Source organism: Leuciscus leuciscus (genome assembly GCF_965113295.1).
Source record: "Leuciscus leuciscus genome assembly, chromosome: 7".
NCBI lineage: Eukaryota > Metazoa > Chordata > Actinopteri > Cypriniformes > Leuciscidae > Leuciscus > Leuciscus leuciscus.
In genome coordinates, this window is record NC_138731.1 from 44,664,255 (window position 1) to 44,682,547 (window position 18,293).

General features: G+C 42.4%; 2 protein-coding genes across 2 annotated transcripts in view; both read right to left on the reverse strand.

Annotated features, from left to right (window-relative positions):
• Positions 1–18,293, reverse strand: part of LOC309502587 (uncharacterized protein) — a gene marked incomplete at its 3' end in the record, with an annotated part of 54,271 nt that overhangs the window by 27,224 nt on the left and 8,754 nt on the right. The gene's annotated exons all lie outside the window — the stretch shown is intronic.
• Positions 4,716–6,063, reverse strand: LOC309502588 (uncharacterized protein; the record flags this gene model as incomplete). Its single annotated transcript, XM_082174990.1, has 4 exons — positions 5,771–6,063; positions 5,235–5,561; positions 4,934–5,061; positions 4,716–4,733 (listed from the first exon to the last, which is right to left on the reverse strand). The coding sequence occupies exons 1-4, from the start codon at positions 6,057–6,059 to the stop codon at positions 4,716–4,718; spliced, it is 762 nt and encodes a 253-aa protein (XP_082031116.1). The 5' UTR covers positions 6,060–6,063.

Consider the following 18,293-nt stretch of genomic DNA (forward strand, 5'->3'; position numbering starts at 1 on the left):
AGCTACAGTGACGTCATGTGAATCGAATGAATACAGTCAGCGAAGGCAAACAAGGCAAAAAAAGGAACAAGTAAGGTAGAAAGGTAGGCTACTTGTCTCCGGAGTGTAACGTTAGTCCTCATCAGAGCCAACAGTGCTTTCATCGTGGAAGCTCTTACATGCAAAACACCATATATGTTTTGAATCTTACACGAAATTCACCTTCATCACAGTGTAACTGATGGTAATGGGAAAACGTGTATCAATGCAACCTGTTTTTAGCTCGTTACCAAATCAAACTGGATATATTTTAAACTTTATCAGTATCGATATTCTAGCTTGATAGTGAGTACTAACAGCCATGTTAGTTGTTTATATTCATAATGATAAAGTTAGGTATTTTATTACATGTGATTCTGACATGATGTCACTACATGCACTGCGCTCCTCTCCGCTCGGCGCTGGCAAACGCGTCCTCCAGCTGAGCGGTCGGCATCGCGCGTTCATGTGTTTTGGGGGCGTGGCTTTGGAAGGAGCCCAGCTGGGAGGGGGTGGGAGTGAATGGAATAAGTAGCTGTGTTTATTGCGCCCTGAGAGGACTACAGACACTCGATTTTTATACTCTCTTTTTCAGAGTACTTACATTTTAATTATGTATTGGTATATACATAAAGTTTTTGATTTTTTTTTTTTTTGAAAAAAACTGCCGACCCTGCCTTTAACAATAATGTAAACATTTAGAAGTGCTAGAATTACATAGGGAAAATACATAGGGTTAGTATTCCTGCAGGGGGCGCTCGACATTATAAATCTAATAAAACAAGGAGAGACTCTTGAACCTCAGACTGAAAAAAAACTTTATTGACAAAGGCAAACAAATCCAGATGACAGATGAACAGCAGTAGTAAAGTGAGATCTGTGTCTTTGAGAGAAATGTGTCGTGTTTAGTCAGTAAAAGAGCTTCAGTATTAGAGACGTCTGATCTGAACAATAATAAAAATACAAGACATGTGAGACTTTAAGTGTGATCAAAGTAATGTTTAAAGTCCCCAATCAAATATGAATGAGTAGATTGTTAAAAATAATAATAATCAGCATTTACAACAAATACTTTGAACACTAATGAGTTAATGAGAAAATAATTTGCTGTTTGTTCTCAAATTATGTTCTAGGGTGGAAATAAGCCTCCTTGAAATAAACATACAGTAAATGCCAGCAAATAAAGCCATTACAAATAAATGAAGATTAATAAATGACAAAAAATAGTAATGTGAGAAATGACACCATTAGGTTTCTGATGTGTGAATATGTGCTTGATCTCGTTCAGCTCTTCTGGATCTGATGTCATAAACCAGAAGAATGACAGTAGCCATGCCCACCAGAGCAGAGAGGACCAATCGGATAACAGCTTCAGTAGGACCACAAAAGTGGACAGAGTCTGAGGAATAAAAGCATCAAACTGAGATCAGATCAGTTCATAAACGCTAATATCAGCGCTGACATCAACTAATATCAGCCGTACCTGAACATGTGTGACAGAGTTGAGTGATGTTGAGATGTTGAGTCTGGTTGCTGATGGGATTGTTCAGCACACAGATGTAGGTGTTTTTATCCTGATATTCCACTTCCAGAGGGAGAGAGAGACTCATGCTGAGATCAGACTCACTGATGCTGGACAATAAACTGTTTCCTTTGTACCAGGAGAGAGTCACATGACCCACATTCACAGCTGAACACACCAATGAACATGATGATGATGATGAAGATGGACATGAAGATGAAGAACAGTCTCTACTGATGACAGGAACAGGCAGACGAGCTGGAAAACATGAGAGAAAAAATAATTTTTGTTTATTTTTGGTTGAGTCAGTTTAAACGATCTATCATTTCAAACTATAAAATGATTCAACAATTAATAAATATGAATTAGCAATTTCTCTTTCTCTCACTCCCCTCGCCAGTCTGGGAGGGGTGGGGGTACAGGGCTTCTCATTTCTAACAATTGGAAATACTCAGCACTCTCTTCTCTATGCAACAACAACTCATTTGAATATCATGCTATTACACTTACAACTCCTAATAAGATCCATATTGTAGTCATGTATCGCACCCCAGGTCAGCTGGGCAACTTTGTAGAGGAGCTGGATGTGCTGCTGTCCTCCTTCCCTGAGGACGGCACCCCACTTGTAGTCTTTGGTGACTTAAACATTCATCTCGAAAAGCCGTATGCAACAGACTTCATCTCTCTCCTAGGCTCCTTCGATCTCAAACGACTCATCACTACAGGTACTCACAAATCAGACAACCAACTGGACCTGGTTTACACACGCAACTGCATCACAGACAACATTCTGGTGAGACCTCTCCATGTTTCAGATCATTTCCTCATTACTTTCAGTCTACAACTTCCTACCCGTGCACCACCAACCACCCCACCAGTCACTTTCAGACGCAACCTGCGCTCCCTTTCTCCCTCCCATCTTTCCTCTGCCGTGTTATCTTCTCTTCCCTCACCCTCATCTCTGGATGTGAATGCCACAACGGATACCTTATGCTCCACTCTAACTTCTTCTCTAGACAATATCTGCCCTCTCTCCTCCAGGCCTGCACGCACTACTCCCTCTAACCCCTGGTTATATGAGGTTCTTCGTGAACACCGGACCGAACTCAGGGCAGCGGAGAGGAAATGGCGCAAATCAAAAGACACATCTGACCTGAGTATATAAAAATCTCTCCTCTCTTCCTTTTCTGTTGATGTTCATGCTGCAAAATCTTCCTACTTCCACAACAAGATCAACAGATCCTCCAACACACGATCACTCTTCAAGACATTCAACTCTCTCCTCTGTCCACCTCCACCTCCAACAACATCTATCAGCAGTCAGTTCTCAGCTCCACACACACAGGAAGCCAGACCGACCCCTTCCATAGCCAATAACCCTCTCTCCTCCTTCTCTCCCCCTAACCGAGGAAGAAGTATCTAAACTTCTCTTCTCCAGTCATCCTCCCAACTGCCCTCTAGACCCCATCCCCTCACACCTTCTACAAGCCATCTCTCCCACACTTCTACCAGCACTCACACACATCATCAACTCATCCCTCCATACTTTCCCTACTGCATTCAAGAAGGCTTGGGTAACACCACTGCTTAAAAAAACAACACTAAACACATAATTTGTAGAGAATTACAGACCTATCTCTCTCCTACCATTCATTGCGAAAACACTTGAAAGAGCTGTTCTCAGCCAAGTAACATCCTTCTTGTCTCTGAACAACCAGCTGGATGTCAACCAATCCGGCTTCAAGAAAGGGCATTCAACTGAGACTGCATTACTGTCGGTCACAGAAGCCCTACGGATTGCAAAAGCTGCTTCCAAATCCTCAGTTCTCATTCTCCTGGATCTGTCTGCTGCCTTCGACACTGTGAATCATCAGATCCTTATGTCCACCCTCTCATCACTGGGCATCACAGGTACTCCTCTCCACTGGTTCGAGTCCTATCTCACAGGTAGGTGGTTCGAATCCTATCTCACAGGTAGGTCCTTCAGGGTTGCATGGAGAGGCGAGGTATCCAGAGCACATCAACTGGCCACAGGGGTTCCTCAGGGTTCAGTTCTTGGACCATTGCTCTTCTCCATCTACACCACATCACTGGGACACATCATAAAGGGACATGATTTCTCCTACCACTGCTATGCTGATGACACACAGCTCTTCCTCTCATTTCAACCAGATGATCCCACAGTAGCTGCACGGATCTCAAGCTGTCTGGAGGACATCTCGACATGGATGAAGGAACATCACCTGCAGCTCAACCTGGCGAAGACTGAGCTTCTTGTCCTCCCTGCCAATCCATCTCTACAACACGACTTCACTATCCAGCTAGATTCATCATCAATCACCCCATCAAGGTCCTTCAGAAATCTTGGAGTAATATTTGATGACCAGCTGACCTTCACAGATCACATTTCAAAGATAGCTCGAACATGCAGGTTTGCACTGCACAACATCAGGAAGATCAGGCCTTTCCTAACTGAGCATGCAACACAACTTCTCGTCCAGGCCCTGGTCATATCTAGGCTTGACTACTGCAATGCTCTTCTGGCTGGACTTCCATCATGTGCAACAAAACCTCTACAAATGATTCAGAACGCTGCAGCTCGTCTTGTCTTCAACGAGCCCAAACGAGCCCACGTCACTCCTCTGTTCATCTCTCTGCACTGGCTACCTCTCGCTGCTCGCATCAAGTTCAAGGCATTGGCGCTTGCCTACAGATCTATCACAGGCTCAGCTCACTCCTACTTTCACTCACTTCTACGAGTCTACATCCCTACCAGAAGCCTTCGATCGGTCTACGAGCGATGTCTCGTGGTTCCATCACAGAGAGCCACACAATCACTTTCCAGAACATTCTCATTCACAGTTCCATGCTGGTGGAATGATCTCCCCACCCTCATCCGGAATGCAGAATCCCTGACAACATTCAAAAGACAACTGAAAACCCTCTTCCGTGAGCACTTAACCCCATAAAAAAAAAAAAAAAATCCTTTTCCTTTAAATCCTCGCTTGTCGGGTTTATGCTACTCTGAACAATGCCTGAACTTCGTATTTTGAGCACTTCTTGCATTGTTTTTTGCCTCTTCACGATGACTCGCTTAATTTAGTCCTAATTTGTAAGTCGCTTTGGACAAAAGCGTGTGCTAAATGTAAATGTAAAATGTAAATATGAAAATAGTTCATAAAAACAAGAATATCTGAAGGACATGATAAATGATCTCTACTCACCAGAGACAGAAACTCTGAATGCTTTTATTGAAAACCTCATCTTTAGTTTATAAACTCCAGCATGTTCAGTTGTGATGTTTGTGATGGTCAGAGATCCAGTTTGATTGTTCAGCTTCAGTCTGTCTCTGAATCTCCCAAGATAATCATCATATAAAGTGATTCTGTTGGCCGTTACATCAATTTCAGCTATTAAAATGTTTTCATTTCCAAACATCCACCGAATCCATTCATAACCTTTCATTTCAGTGAGATCAGAGTTTACAGTGAGTGATTCTCCCTCCTTCACTGATATTTCAACTGTATCAACAAACAGAAACAGAGTTTGTATCTGAGATATTGATATTGATATGTCAAATTAACAATAATAAAAAAAAAAAAAAAAAAAAACGTAAATGAAGCAAAATGGTGTTTGGATTAAAATTGTTTTGTTTGATTAAAACATAAAATGGTAAAACAAATATTTAACCTACCAAAGACAGCGAGAAAGACATCACTGATCGAACCATACAGGTTTTGTCCATAAACTCCAGCATGTTCAGTTGTGATGTTTGTGATGGTCAGAGATCCAGTTTGTTTGTCCAGCTTCAGTCTGTCTCTGAATCTCCCATCAAGAACATCATCATATACAGCGATTCTGTCGATCCGTTTATTGATTTCAGCTATTAAAGCTTCAGACCACCAACTAGTCTTATCTTCAGTTCCAAACCTCCACTCAATCGCCCTATCACCTTTTATTTCAGTGAAATCTGAGTTTAGAGTGACTGATTCTCCCTCCTTCACTGACACTGACGTCCCTCCTGTAAAACCAAAAACACACACAGAACACACACAACCAGGGTTTGTCAGATTAATACTGTGAAATCACTTAATAATGTTTTACTAAATAGTTTAAAATGTCAGTTTGAAATAAACAATATCATAAACCAACAAAAAGAAACAAAATGGTGTATGAATTCATTTAAATTTTGTCATTAAAAACAGGTGAAACAAATGTGTTTAACCTCACCAATGAAACCAATATTGATCTTTCTCTTTCTCACACCGTTGATCTGTAGAGAATAATAACCAGTCTCTTCAGTGATGTTTATGATGGTCAGAGATCCAGTTTGATTGTTCAGCTTCAGTCTGTCTCTGAATCTCCCATCAAGAACATCATCATATACAGCGATTCTGTCGGCCCGTTTATTGATTTCAGCTATTAAAGTGTTTTCATATCCAAACCTCCACTGAATGACATCATCATCCTTTATTTCAGTAAGATCAGAGTTTAGAGTGAATGAATCTCCCTCCATCATATACTTCAATTCATCACCAAACACACCTGAAGAACAGAGTTTTTTTTTTAAATCACTTGATGTTGGTTTGATGAAGCTTCACTGAAATACTTTAAATCATTTGAATGTGATGTTAATAATATTCTGCAGCAATACAAAGACAAAAGATGACAAGTGAAATAGAGTAGAAATAGATTTATATATGGAACAAAAACTAAATAAAAACACACTTTTACTTTAATTTTGTAACAAGAACTAGACTGAATTTACTGTTGCTATATAAACTCATGATGTGGTTCTTTTCTGTCTTTAGTAGATTTCTTAAACGTTATTGTGGATTAACTAACATTTATGAAATCGAATAAAGACACAGAAAAGAAGCACAGCGTGTGCAAACTGGTATATCCATATATCTTTAGTAGATGTTAATAAATGTTGTAAGGACTGATTCCCTTTCAAGGGAACTTCGAGCTGCGTCGAGACGCGGTGGGAGCGCTCTGCGTGATTGCGTCGTGAAGCACGTGTATAATCAGTCCAATGGAAAGACGAGACGTCATAGGCGGGTGACGTCATCGACCAGGAAGCTATAAAGCACCCCTGCGACAGACCGCGGCAGCTTTCTGTGCCTTCAGCAAGCGATCTGTGTATTCTGTCCTTGTCATATTTATTGTTGTCTGTCAAGTTGCAATATATATATTTATTATGGCAAAAGAGAGCAAGCAAGTGTTGCGTTGTTCCCTCCCCACGTTATATCACGGGTGGGGACACACACTTCAGCTTTGTGTTGCTTGTTTGGGAGTGGAGCATGCCAACAGTCAGTTCTCGAGGGGGCTGACTGTGAGCATTGCGAGAAGCTGTCCGTGAGGACGCTCCGCTCCCGCCGGCCGTTCTTCGAGGAGGACGGTTCGGTGCGCGCGCCCCGAGGCGCGGGTCCCGCTGCTGCCGAGGCACGGCGTCGACGCGCATCTTGGGGATCGCAAATGGTTCTAACAAACACCTGTTCGATCCACGTGCCTTATCTCGGGGAGAAGCACGCTCTGCGGTTTCTCCTCCCCGGGATGAGGCACTCATGCCGCGATTTCCAGTTCCGAGGAATTGGTATCGTTAGTGTTTTTGTTTTAAACATAAATAAATAAAAGAAAATAAGGCAGATGTTTATGAGTTTTCAATAAATAAATAAATAAGTCAGCTCATAACTCTGTTGAATAAAGAGGAGCTTATAAAAGGAGGTTTTATATAATGCTGTTGCTAAGTTAAATATTACTGGCCAGCCGAACATATATGAGAGTGAAAGTATAAAGAAAACTCTATATCTCAGCCTCCTCGTCGGGGAGTGCCGTTTTTTCCCTATCTCCACACTGAGGTGTCAAGATCGTGGAATAAACCGGTTTCTGTTTATGTGTTTTATCCCTAAACTTCTACTATAGTAATGTTATGGGTATTAAGTATCATGGTATGACAGTGCCTCGGGTTAAAGAGACGCTTGCGAGCTATCTCTCTCCCGTGTTGGTGTCATAATAACCCCGACGTTACCCACCAGCCACCATAATAATAGATAAATATTATTAGGCAGCACTGGTAGGTAAAATATATAAGCATGGATGAATGTGAGGATGTAACAGCACTGACGCTATTCGAGAATTGCGTCGCGCAACAGATAAACTATACCGGGGAGGGACGGTTTCGAGAAATCGTTTCTCCTCGGAGTCCTCTGGGTGGCGACTCTCTGAGGAGGGTCGCAGCGCTGCCAGTTCGGTTGTTTCCTGCTGGTGGCCACGGAGTGTTATATTTATATATATATATATATATATATAGTTTTTCTGATGTAAAGAAAAATTAAGATAAAATATGACTTTTCTTCTGGACGTTCCGCTTTCAAAAAAACGAAGAAATAAACTCTTCAGCGGCGTTCCAAAGGTTTCTTCCTCACCGATCTAACGTTCCTGAGACTGCTGGGCGGGAGCAGTCTCAGCATACTTAAGCTCCTCGCAGCATAGAGTGCGGTAAAACAAAGATTCGCCATTCGGGCTCATCCACAATCGATGGGGACCTGGGTGGCGGTCACAGTCTAGCCAGTTAGAGATATGCAAGATCTGAGGACTGTTTTATCTCTAAAATAGCTAAAAATGGAAGAAGCCCTGACGCCGAGGCTGCAGGCTTCTGAGGGTGGTCCCCTCCGGGGTAGGGACGGTTTTGAGAAATCGTTTCTCCTCGGCGCCCTCTGGGGTGCGACTCTCTGAGGAGGGTCGCAACGCTGGCTGTTCGGTTTTTCTGCCGGTTCGCCGTTTCAGGACACCGAGGTGTCAGCGTCCCCAAACGATCCTCCGAGGAGGGTCGTAGAGCAGTCATTTCGGTTTCCCTGCCGGTTCGCCGTTTCAGGGCGCCGAGGTGCCTGCTTTTTTCCAGTGATCCTCCGAGGAGGGTCGTCGGAACAAAGCTAGTTAGAGGTAGGCAAGATCTGAGGACTGTCGTTATCTCTATTAAAACTTAGACAAGAAGTCCTGACGCTGAGGCTATCAGGCTTCTGAAGGTTTCCCCGGGGCAGGGACGGTTTTGAGAAATCGTTTCTCCTCGGCACCCTCTGGGGTGCGACTCTCTGAGGAGGGTCGCAGCGCTGCCAGTTCGGTTGTTCCCTGCCGGTTCTCCGTTCAGGGCACCGAGGTGTCAGCGTCCCCATACGATCCTCCGAGGAGGGGCGTAGAACGGTCAGTTTGGTTGTTCCCTGCCGGTTCGCCGCTTCAGGGCACCAAAGTGACTGTTCAACCAAATCCAGAGGCCAGTCTCGAGAGACTGGTTCTCCTAGTAGAATTTCTGGCAGCGTGGAAACTACTGCCATATATTTCTCAGTGGGTCCTGCACACTTTAGAAAAGGGATTCAGAATTCAGTTCGGTTCTCGTCCGCACAGATTTCTAGAGGTCCTCCCCACAGTGGTGGACCCCCGAGCAGGCTCTGGTTATGGAGCAGGAAGTACTGACACTTCTGCAAAAGGAGCTATAGAAGGGGTTTCTCCTCCCAGCAGACAGTCAGGGTTTTACAGCCGTTACTTCATTGTTCCGAAAGAGGATGAGGGGTTGCGTCCTATTCTAGACCTTCGTCAATTAAACAGCAGGTTTCAGAATCTCAAGTTCAAAGTATGCTATACGCTAAAATGATTGTCACAGATTCAGTCCGAGGACTGGTTTGTCACAATAGACTTGAAGGACGCTTACTTATCTATCCATCCTCATCACAGGAGGTTCCTGAGGTTTGCTTTCGGGGGCGAAGCATACCAGTATTGGGTTCTTCCCTTCGGCCTAGGTTTATCACCCCGCATCTTTACAAAATGCGTGGATGCAGCTCTGGCTCCTCTGAGACTCCAGGGCATTCGCGTATTATACTTTATCGACGATTGATTGATTTTAGCTCAGTCCGAGCAGTTGGCGGTTCGGCATCGAGATGTCGTTCTGTCTCACATAAAGAGGTTGGGGTTGTGGCTCAACGCCAAGAAGAGTGTGCTCCTCCCAGCTCAGAGGACCACTTTTCTGGGTGTTTTATGGGATTCGACAATAATGCAAGCACGTCTGTCTCCTGCACGTATTTCTGCGATTCTCACAGCCGTAAAGGGGATAAAACTAGGCCAGTCACTCACTGTGAAACAGTTTCAGAGACTGTTGGGGCTCATGGCAGCTGCGTCCAACGTAATCACTTTTGGCCTTTTGTACATGAGACCTTTGCAGTGGCTCAGGATCAAGGGGTTTTCTCCGAGGGGAAATCCATTTTGCACGATCAAGGTCACGCGGCGATGCCTTCGTGCCTTGGTCATGTGGAAGAAACCTTGGTTCCTCGCCCAGGGCCCAGTGCTGGGGGCTTCTTGTCGACGCGTAACGCTTTCGACGGATGCTTCCCTCACGGGATGGGGGGCGGTCATGAGTGGCCGCTCGGCGAAAGGTCTTTTGCAGGACCATCAACGTTCTTGCCACATAAATCGGCTAGAAATGATGGCGGTATTTCGAGCTCTCAAATACTTCCTGCCAGACCTGAGAGGTCACCATGTGCTTGTCCTTCCGGAAAACACACTGATGGTCTCGTATATCAGAGCAGATATCCTGTTGAGGCAGGGGCTGAGGCCCGGGGAATGGGGACTTCACCCCAAGGTGGTGGAGCTCCTTTAGGAGAACTTCGGTCAAAACTCAAGTCTATCTTTCGCATCGTTTATACAACGCATTGCCCATTTGGTTCTCCCTGATGCATCCAGCTCTGCTTGAACTGGATGCAACGTATTAGGTGTGGTTGAGGCTACACCTGTACGCATTTCCCGATATCTTTGCTCCCGGGAGTTACTCTCTTCCGGAGTTATGGATACTATGGGCTCGGCCTCTGAGGGGGCCCAGCTCATAGATTCAGGTCTCTCGACTGAGGTCGTGGAGACCATACTCCAGTCTAGAGCTCCCTCCACGAGAAGACTGAATATGCATTGAAATGGAAACTGTTCTCTGCCTGGTGCGGAGAATGCCTTCTGAATCTTGCTATCTGCCCTATGGTACAGTACTTGATTTCTGCAATGAATGTTTCTTTGCTGGGTTATCTCTGAGGAGAGATCCTTATTTCATCTTCTCCGTGGTACTTGAGGCTGAGGCCTGCACGTACATGGATTTGCACCTGGTATGGTGATAGTCTTTCCTCACCCCTTGCCGGGTTGTATTCCTACTAAATTTGTGGGTCATTTGTGCTGCAGGCCTTCTGTCCTCCACCTTAATACAAGCCAGATCAGGAAGAACTTAATCTGTTTTGCCCTGTCCGGGCTCTTGGATGCTTATGTCCACAGAGCTGCAACCTGTGGCATATATATAAGAGCAGTTATTTTTCTGCTTCAGGTTACCTAAGATAGGTTGCCCTGCATCTAAACAGATAATGAGCAAGTGAGTAGTTGAGGCTATCTCACTTGCTTATGAAGCGGCCGGACAGCCTTCACCTTTGGTCCATTCTACCAGGAGTATGGCTGCCTCTAAGGCTTTATTATCAGGAGTTTCACTCTGACATCTGTAATGCGGCAGGCAGGTCCTCACCGCATACATTTGTTAGATTTTATGACTTGGACCTAGGCTCCACTCCAGGGTCTAGGGTGCTTGTTTCCTAGTATGCGCATGGTCTTCATACAGAACAGGCATTTGTCATATGGCGTCGTGGGTATAGGGTTCCCACCGCGTCTCGACGCAGCTCGAAGTTCCCTTGAAAGGGAACGTCTCAGGTTACTTATGTAACCCTGGTTCCCTGAGAGGGAACGAGACGCTGCGTCGCCTTGCCATACTCCCTGCATGCCTGTGATCGACTTGCTTCGGCTTTCAGAAGCTGCCGCGGTCTGTCGCAGGGGTGCTTTATAGCTTCCTGGTCGATGACGTCACCCGCCTATGACGTCTCGTCTTTCCATTGGACTGATTATACACGTGCTTCACGACGCAATCACGCAGAGCGTTCCCACCGCGTCTCGACGCAGCGTCTCGTTCCCTCTCAGGGAACCAGGGTTACATAAGTAACCTGAGACGTTTTCCTGCTAAAACAAAACTCACCCTGCAATAAAGCCATAAAATGCACCCTGAACAGCAGATAGCAAAGACAGAGCACAGGACACTGCCCTGCCCAAACTTATCTCCTTGTCTCCTTGTTTGACTTCAGCTCATCCCCCCTCTCCCTCCTCAAGTCACTGAAAGTTCATTAAGAATGTCTATATATCACATATGGTGTATCTTGTGAATATGTTGTTTTTTCCTTTTCATGTTTGGTATCATTTTAAAGGGGGAAATGAAACGTCCATGTTTTGGCACTGGTAGTAGATACATATATTAGAAAAATCACCTAGCCAAAAAAATTATTTTAAAAAGTTGTTAAAACCACAGATATGACAAAATTATTTTCGTAATTTCTAGCTATCTATCTAGCTAGCGAGTCGCCATTTTGAAGTGACGTCACAGCCTACGTAACGGGGTTGGTTGGTTCCGCTGGTGAGTGAAGAGAGTGAAGCGTTACTGGACCGGACTGAATACGCAATTGATTTGAAATGGAGGAAGACGAACTTGAAAGACCTGTTGAGCCCGTGTGTCCCATTGCTTATGCATTTGAGTCAATACGGCGTGGGAACCGAGCACTGGTACGTCGCTATGTCAAACAGCCGGTGATACATGGCCGTAGCCAGCTATGAGGTCACCGAGGTCCGGACCTCGGTCATTTTTTTACATTAAAAAATAAAATTTCAAGCTCTCTGAATGATTAATTAGCCGTTTAAACCACCTCATATGAGTGTTTGCAATTCATTTTGCTGCGAGAATCTAGCGCAGTGAACGGGGCTTGAGAGCGCGTTGTGAGGGCGCGGGTGCGATCCAGTGTTGCCAGATCCATTTAATGGAAAGGTGGCAGTAGTCTTCTGGACTTGTTTTTCTGATTTAATGTCACACTTTAGGAAGTTATTAAAGTGGAAAGTTACATGTTAGGGTTCGTGATATATTAATCTTATTTCCAAAACACAAGCTTTGAACTTATTTAGGATTATTATAAAAAAAAAAAAAATGGTTGCTTGTTTTTCGTAGCAATATCTGGCAACATTTTACTGTCGGCATTAATAAAAAAAAAAAGCTTATAGAAAAACTGTAATTGCTGACAGGAAGATACCACATTCGGTAAGACAAACGCAATGATCATCGTGATTATCTGTAAGAAATGTATAACACTATCAAAAACAATAGCATAATACAGATCTGTATGTTACAGAATCAAAAACAATAGCATAATACAGATCTGTAACGTTATGTTACAGAATGAAGCAGGAAGACGGCTTTTTTATTTTGTCATTTCAGTGAGCCAAGGATTGAAGAGTAGTCTATTTACAAATAGCCTGTAAATAGTTTGTAACATGTCTGTAAAATGTAAAACATTATATTGAAAAAAAAATGATTTCACAAACATCTACATAGCATGTGCAGTTTGTTAACATAATGTTAGACGTCGTCTTTTTGTCTGGTACTAACTACTTACAGCTGTTAGCTAACAATGACTGTACCTAACGTGGTTCGACCAGCACATGCATCTTGTTAACGAGCCAGTGTGATGCAAACATGTATGAGAGGTTTGACATGATAATATGATAGCAGATGAACGCTTTTTATGCGTAGTTTAATGTTAAGTTTTATGTCTTTCACTGCGTTTTACTGAACTCAGCCCAGAGCCTTTAAAGCCAACCAACCCCATGACGTCACATGTTAGAATACTGCACAATGGCGGCGCCCTGGCCGCGAAAGATATAACGGTTTTTCTTTTTTCTTTTATATGTTTACATTTGTCATGTTTCTTATATAATTGTTGATTATAGTGGAAATCCATTTTGTAAATCATGTAAACTTGATTGACTGCTTCATTTCCCCTTTAAGCCTCTCAGTGCGATTGGTAAAATGGTCTTAATTTCATTGCAGTCATTGGTTTAATGAGAAAGATTGAAAACTTTGGAGAATCCTGTTTCTCCTCTCTGGGTGAAATCTCCTGAAACCAGGTGCTCCCCCCTGGGGTACATCGATTGACCCAAACAACTCTAAACAATATTGGTATAACCCTTTTGTTCTGGTCTGGGTATTTTAAGGCTAGGTGTCAGAGCAGTCTTTGGGACTCTTTACCAGGACCATCCCCCATACAGTGATGTTTCAGTGTTTTCTTGTTGGAGAGCTCCGACACATCACTGTGTGTCTCTGTCAGGAATACATTGCTTACTTTTAGAGTCATCTTTGAGTAATTGATGTCATGTATTTATTTCTGAATTGGCTTTTAATCATTTACTTGTGTAATTGGAATGATACATTTTTATCTGACAAATAAATGTTACATCTTGATTCATTCTGCATTTTTCAGAAGTCATTATTTCCGGTAGATTAAAGTGCAGTCTGGTGTTTCTGCAAATCTTTGTCCAGGATAGATCAAACTGAAGGCACTATGAATGGAGCATGGGGCACATCTTAGGAAGACCTTCCGATTTCTGACTATCCCTGACTTAGCATGTTGTACGCTGCAAATATTATAAAAAATTACACCTATGGGTCTGCAGTGAGCGGCTGCTTAGGGTAAAATACTTGCACTGCACCCTCTGACTATTTCAGGACTGGCTAGTTTGTGATCGTGAGCGCACATTCGCAACGTGACATCTCAAAGTGACACTGGGTCCTTAATGAACGAATATTTGAAATTATGAGATGCTCAGAATAATCAAAGATCTAAATTAATTCATAATCAGTATATTTATGATTATTTTCTAATCAGAAACATGATCTAAATTTGATTATCATTTGAAATTGGAGTAATATTGAAACTAAATTCCAATAAATTAAAGGGGTCATATAATGCCATTTTTGTACAAGCTAATATGATTCTTGCTAATATGATTCTTTAGGGTCTAAATTAAAAATTTGTAATATACTTTAATTAAATATTCTCATTAGTATTGTAAGAAAACACTAATTTGACCTGGTCAAAAACAGCTCTGTTTTCAGCACGCCGTTTAAGTGCATGTGTCTTTAAATGATAATGAGCTTTGCTGACCCCGCCCCTCTGTTCTGTGCGGACACCGTTTATAACACAATAACCATAACGCGTCGTTCATTATAAACGTGGGATTATTAAATATATTGAGAACGTTGTACATAGAAAACATGCCGTAATGTACCCTGAGTGTAAACAGCCGCATTCATCGTGAAGTGTGCTAGCGATTTGCAAAGATTAATATTAATATAAAGGTTAATAAAATGTTACACTCACTTCTTCTTCTGGAGGTGCAGCAGGAACACGAATAGTTGGTACCGATCCTTTTTTCAGGAGCAGCTTCTTAGCAAAACCAGCTTTATACTGATCCTCGTTTGTAAAGCAGTCTGGTGTGTGAAATGATTCGCGCAAACATGAAAGCATTGACGTTGATCGTGGGGAATATTCCCTTCAAATGAAAATGACTGCTGTGTTCATTATTACACCCAAGAACAGAACACCACAATCGCTTAGACACCATTCTGCTCATAGACAGTGGTCCGCGCGGACTTTGATTGACAGCTCGCTCACGAGCGAGGGCGGGTCTGTGTTGAAACGCTGCTGTCAATCAACAATTGTGGGAGGGGCGTCGATTTTGTGACGGCTTGATTTGAGATGGGGGGATAACTTATAAGAAGATTAAAAAAACAAACACTGGATGGATTTTTATCATTTTATGATGGTTGTGTACAGGCACTGCCAACACACATTTCAGTACAATCAACTTGTAAAAGTGCATGTACCATTATATGACCCCTTTAAGTGAACTTCACTGGAGCGCTGAAAAGTCAAGTCAAGTCAAGTCAAGTTTATTTGTATAGCGCTTTTCACAATACAGATTGTATCAAAGCAGCTTCACAGTATTAAATTAAAATAATACAACAAAGTTTGTTTCAAGAGGAATTTATTGATTGATAAAATTAAATTAAATATCCCCAAAATATCCCCAACTGAGCAAGCCAAAGGCAACAGTGGCAAGGAACCGAAAAACTCCATCAAGTGACCTAATGGTGTCCCAAAACTCCATCAGGTGACCTAATGGTGTCCTAAAACTCCATCAAGTGACTTAATGGAGAAAATAAAACCTTGGGAGAACCCAGGCTCAGTCGGGGGCCAGTTCTCCTCTGGCATTTATGAGCTAGAGGCCGGATTGTAGTTTGAACTGTAGGATTATATGAATGCCTGGCTGAAGAGATGCGACTTTAATCTAGTTTTAAACTGGGAGAGCGAGTCTGAGCAACGAACAGTATCAGGAAGACTATTCCAGAGTTTTGGAGCCAAATGTGAAAATGCTCTCCCTCCTTTGGTGGTTCTGGATATCCTAGGTATGACCAAAAGCCTTGAATTTAGTGATCTTAAAGAACGCGATGGATTATAGGGCGATAGAAGATCCGTTAAACAGACTGGAGCTAAGCCGTTTAGGGCTTTATAAGTCAGTAGCAATATCTTATAATTAATACGGAGCTTTATAGGTAACCAATGCAGTGATGATAAAATCGGTGTTATATGATCATATTTTCTTGATCTCGTAAGAACTCTAGCGGCGGCATTTTGGACTAACTGTAGCTTGTTTATTGAGGATGCAGGACAACCAGCTAGTAAAGCATTACAGTAATCCAGTCTCGAGGTCATGAATGCATGAAATGAAAGCTCTAGCATTAAGTTCTGCCAGGAAGACTTAATTGTTACGTCACTCTACTTTTTATCTATCCAATCACATTCCAACACTTGTGGTATATAAGATCGGTACTTACTCATGTTTGAGTTCGCAGATGCTGACGCTTCAATTCACCACCATCCTCCCCACCTCCTCCAAATTGAATCCTTCCCTCATCCTCCTCACCACCACCAGGATGGTCCCTTCCATACCTCACGGGGGTTGGCTGCGCCCCTGCCTTGATCTTCAGGCAGGATATGCAGAGTCCGGACCCTCAGATTTCGAGCTACGGACGGGGCCTACGCCAAAGAACTTTATTGCTTGCTGGGTTGCTAATAAATGGTTAATTGTCACAGTATTTAGTCTCCCGAGTCTTTCTGGTAGAACTAACTTTTCTGCATCAGAAACTGATAGCATATTACGTAGCTTAGCAATGTTTCTAAGGTGGAAAAAGGCTGTTTTTGTAACATATGAAATATGATTTTCAAAAGACAGGTTGCAATCGAGTATAACACCCAGGTCTTTTACTGTAGAGGATAAAGTAACAGGACATCCTATGATGTTAAAGTTTTATTGTGCGAGGTTTTGTGGGCGGTTTTTTGAACCGATAAGTATTACCTCTGTCTTGTCTGGATTTAATAAAAGAAAATTACGCGTCATCCAATCTTTTATATCTTTAACACACTCTGTCAATTTGGAAAATTTAGCGTTTTCATCCGGCCGTGATGAAATATATATTTGAGTGTCATCAGCATAACAATGGAAACTAATTCCATGTTTCCTTATAATATTTCCAAGTGGCATCATATATATTGAAAATAACAGAGGGCCTAATACAGATCCCTGCGGCACTCCATAGTTTACTGGAGTTATGGTCGATTTTTCTCCATTTAAATAGACAAAATGGTAGCGGTCAGATAGGTATGATTTGAACCAGCTTAATGCTTGTCCTTGAACACCAGTATAATTTTGTAGTCGATCTAAGAGTAATGTATGATCTATAGTATCGAACGCAGCACTAAGATCAAGTAAAACTAGTATTGAGATACAGCCTTGGTCAGAAGCTAAAAGTAAATCATTTGTGATTTTAACGAGCGCAGTTTCAGTGCTATGATGCGGTCTGAATCCAGACTGAAACTTTTCATAGATATCATTTTGTTGCAAGAAAGAGCCCAGTTGAGCGGACACCACTTTTTCTAATATTTTAGACATAAATGGAAGATTTGAAATGGGTCTATAATTTGCTAGATTATTATGATCTAATTGTGGTTTCTTAATGAGAGGTTTTATAACTGCCAGTTTAAATGTTCTTGGAACATGACCTAAAGATAAAGACGAGTTAATAATATTGATTCCACTACAGGTAACACTTCTTTCAGTAGTTTAGTTGGTATAGGATCTAATAAACATGTTGTTGTTTTAGATGAAGTGATACGTTTATTTAACTCTTTTTGTTCTATAGTTGTAAAGCACTGTAATTGTTCTTGCGGGGTGATAATTGAAGCTGAATTATAAGGCGCGATTGAAGATTGAACGTTTACAATTGTGGTTCTGATGCTTTCTATTTTCTCAGTGAAGAAGTTCATGAAATCATTACTACTGAACTGTAACGGGATATTTTGTTCGGGTGACGTCTGTTTATTTGTTAGTCTAGCCACGGTGTTAAATAAAAACCTTGGATTGTTTTGGTTGTTTTCTATTAGTTTGCGGAGGTGCTCAGCCCTGGCCGCTTTTAGGGCCTTTTTATAACGTGACATACTGTCTTTCCACGCGATTCTAAAGACCTCTAAATTAGTTTGTTTCCATTTACGCTCTAAAATACGGGTTTCTCTCTTTAAAACATGCGTAGTATTGTTATACCATGGTGCTTTATTTTTCTCTCTGACCTTTTTTAATTTAATAGGTGCAACCACATCCAATGTTCTAGAGAGAATGGTGCTCATAGTGCTAGTTAGTTCTTCTAGTTCATCTGTTTGTTTGGGTTCAGGCAGCAGCTGAGACAGATTAGATAAGCAATTTGAGAAATTATCTATGGTGGATTGGAGGATTGTTCTGCCTGGTTGAT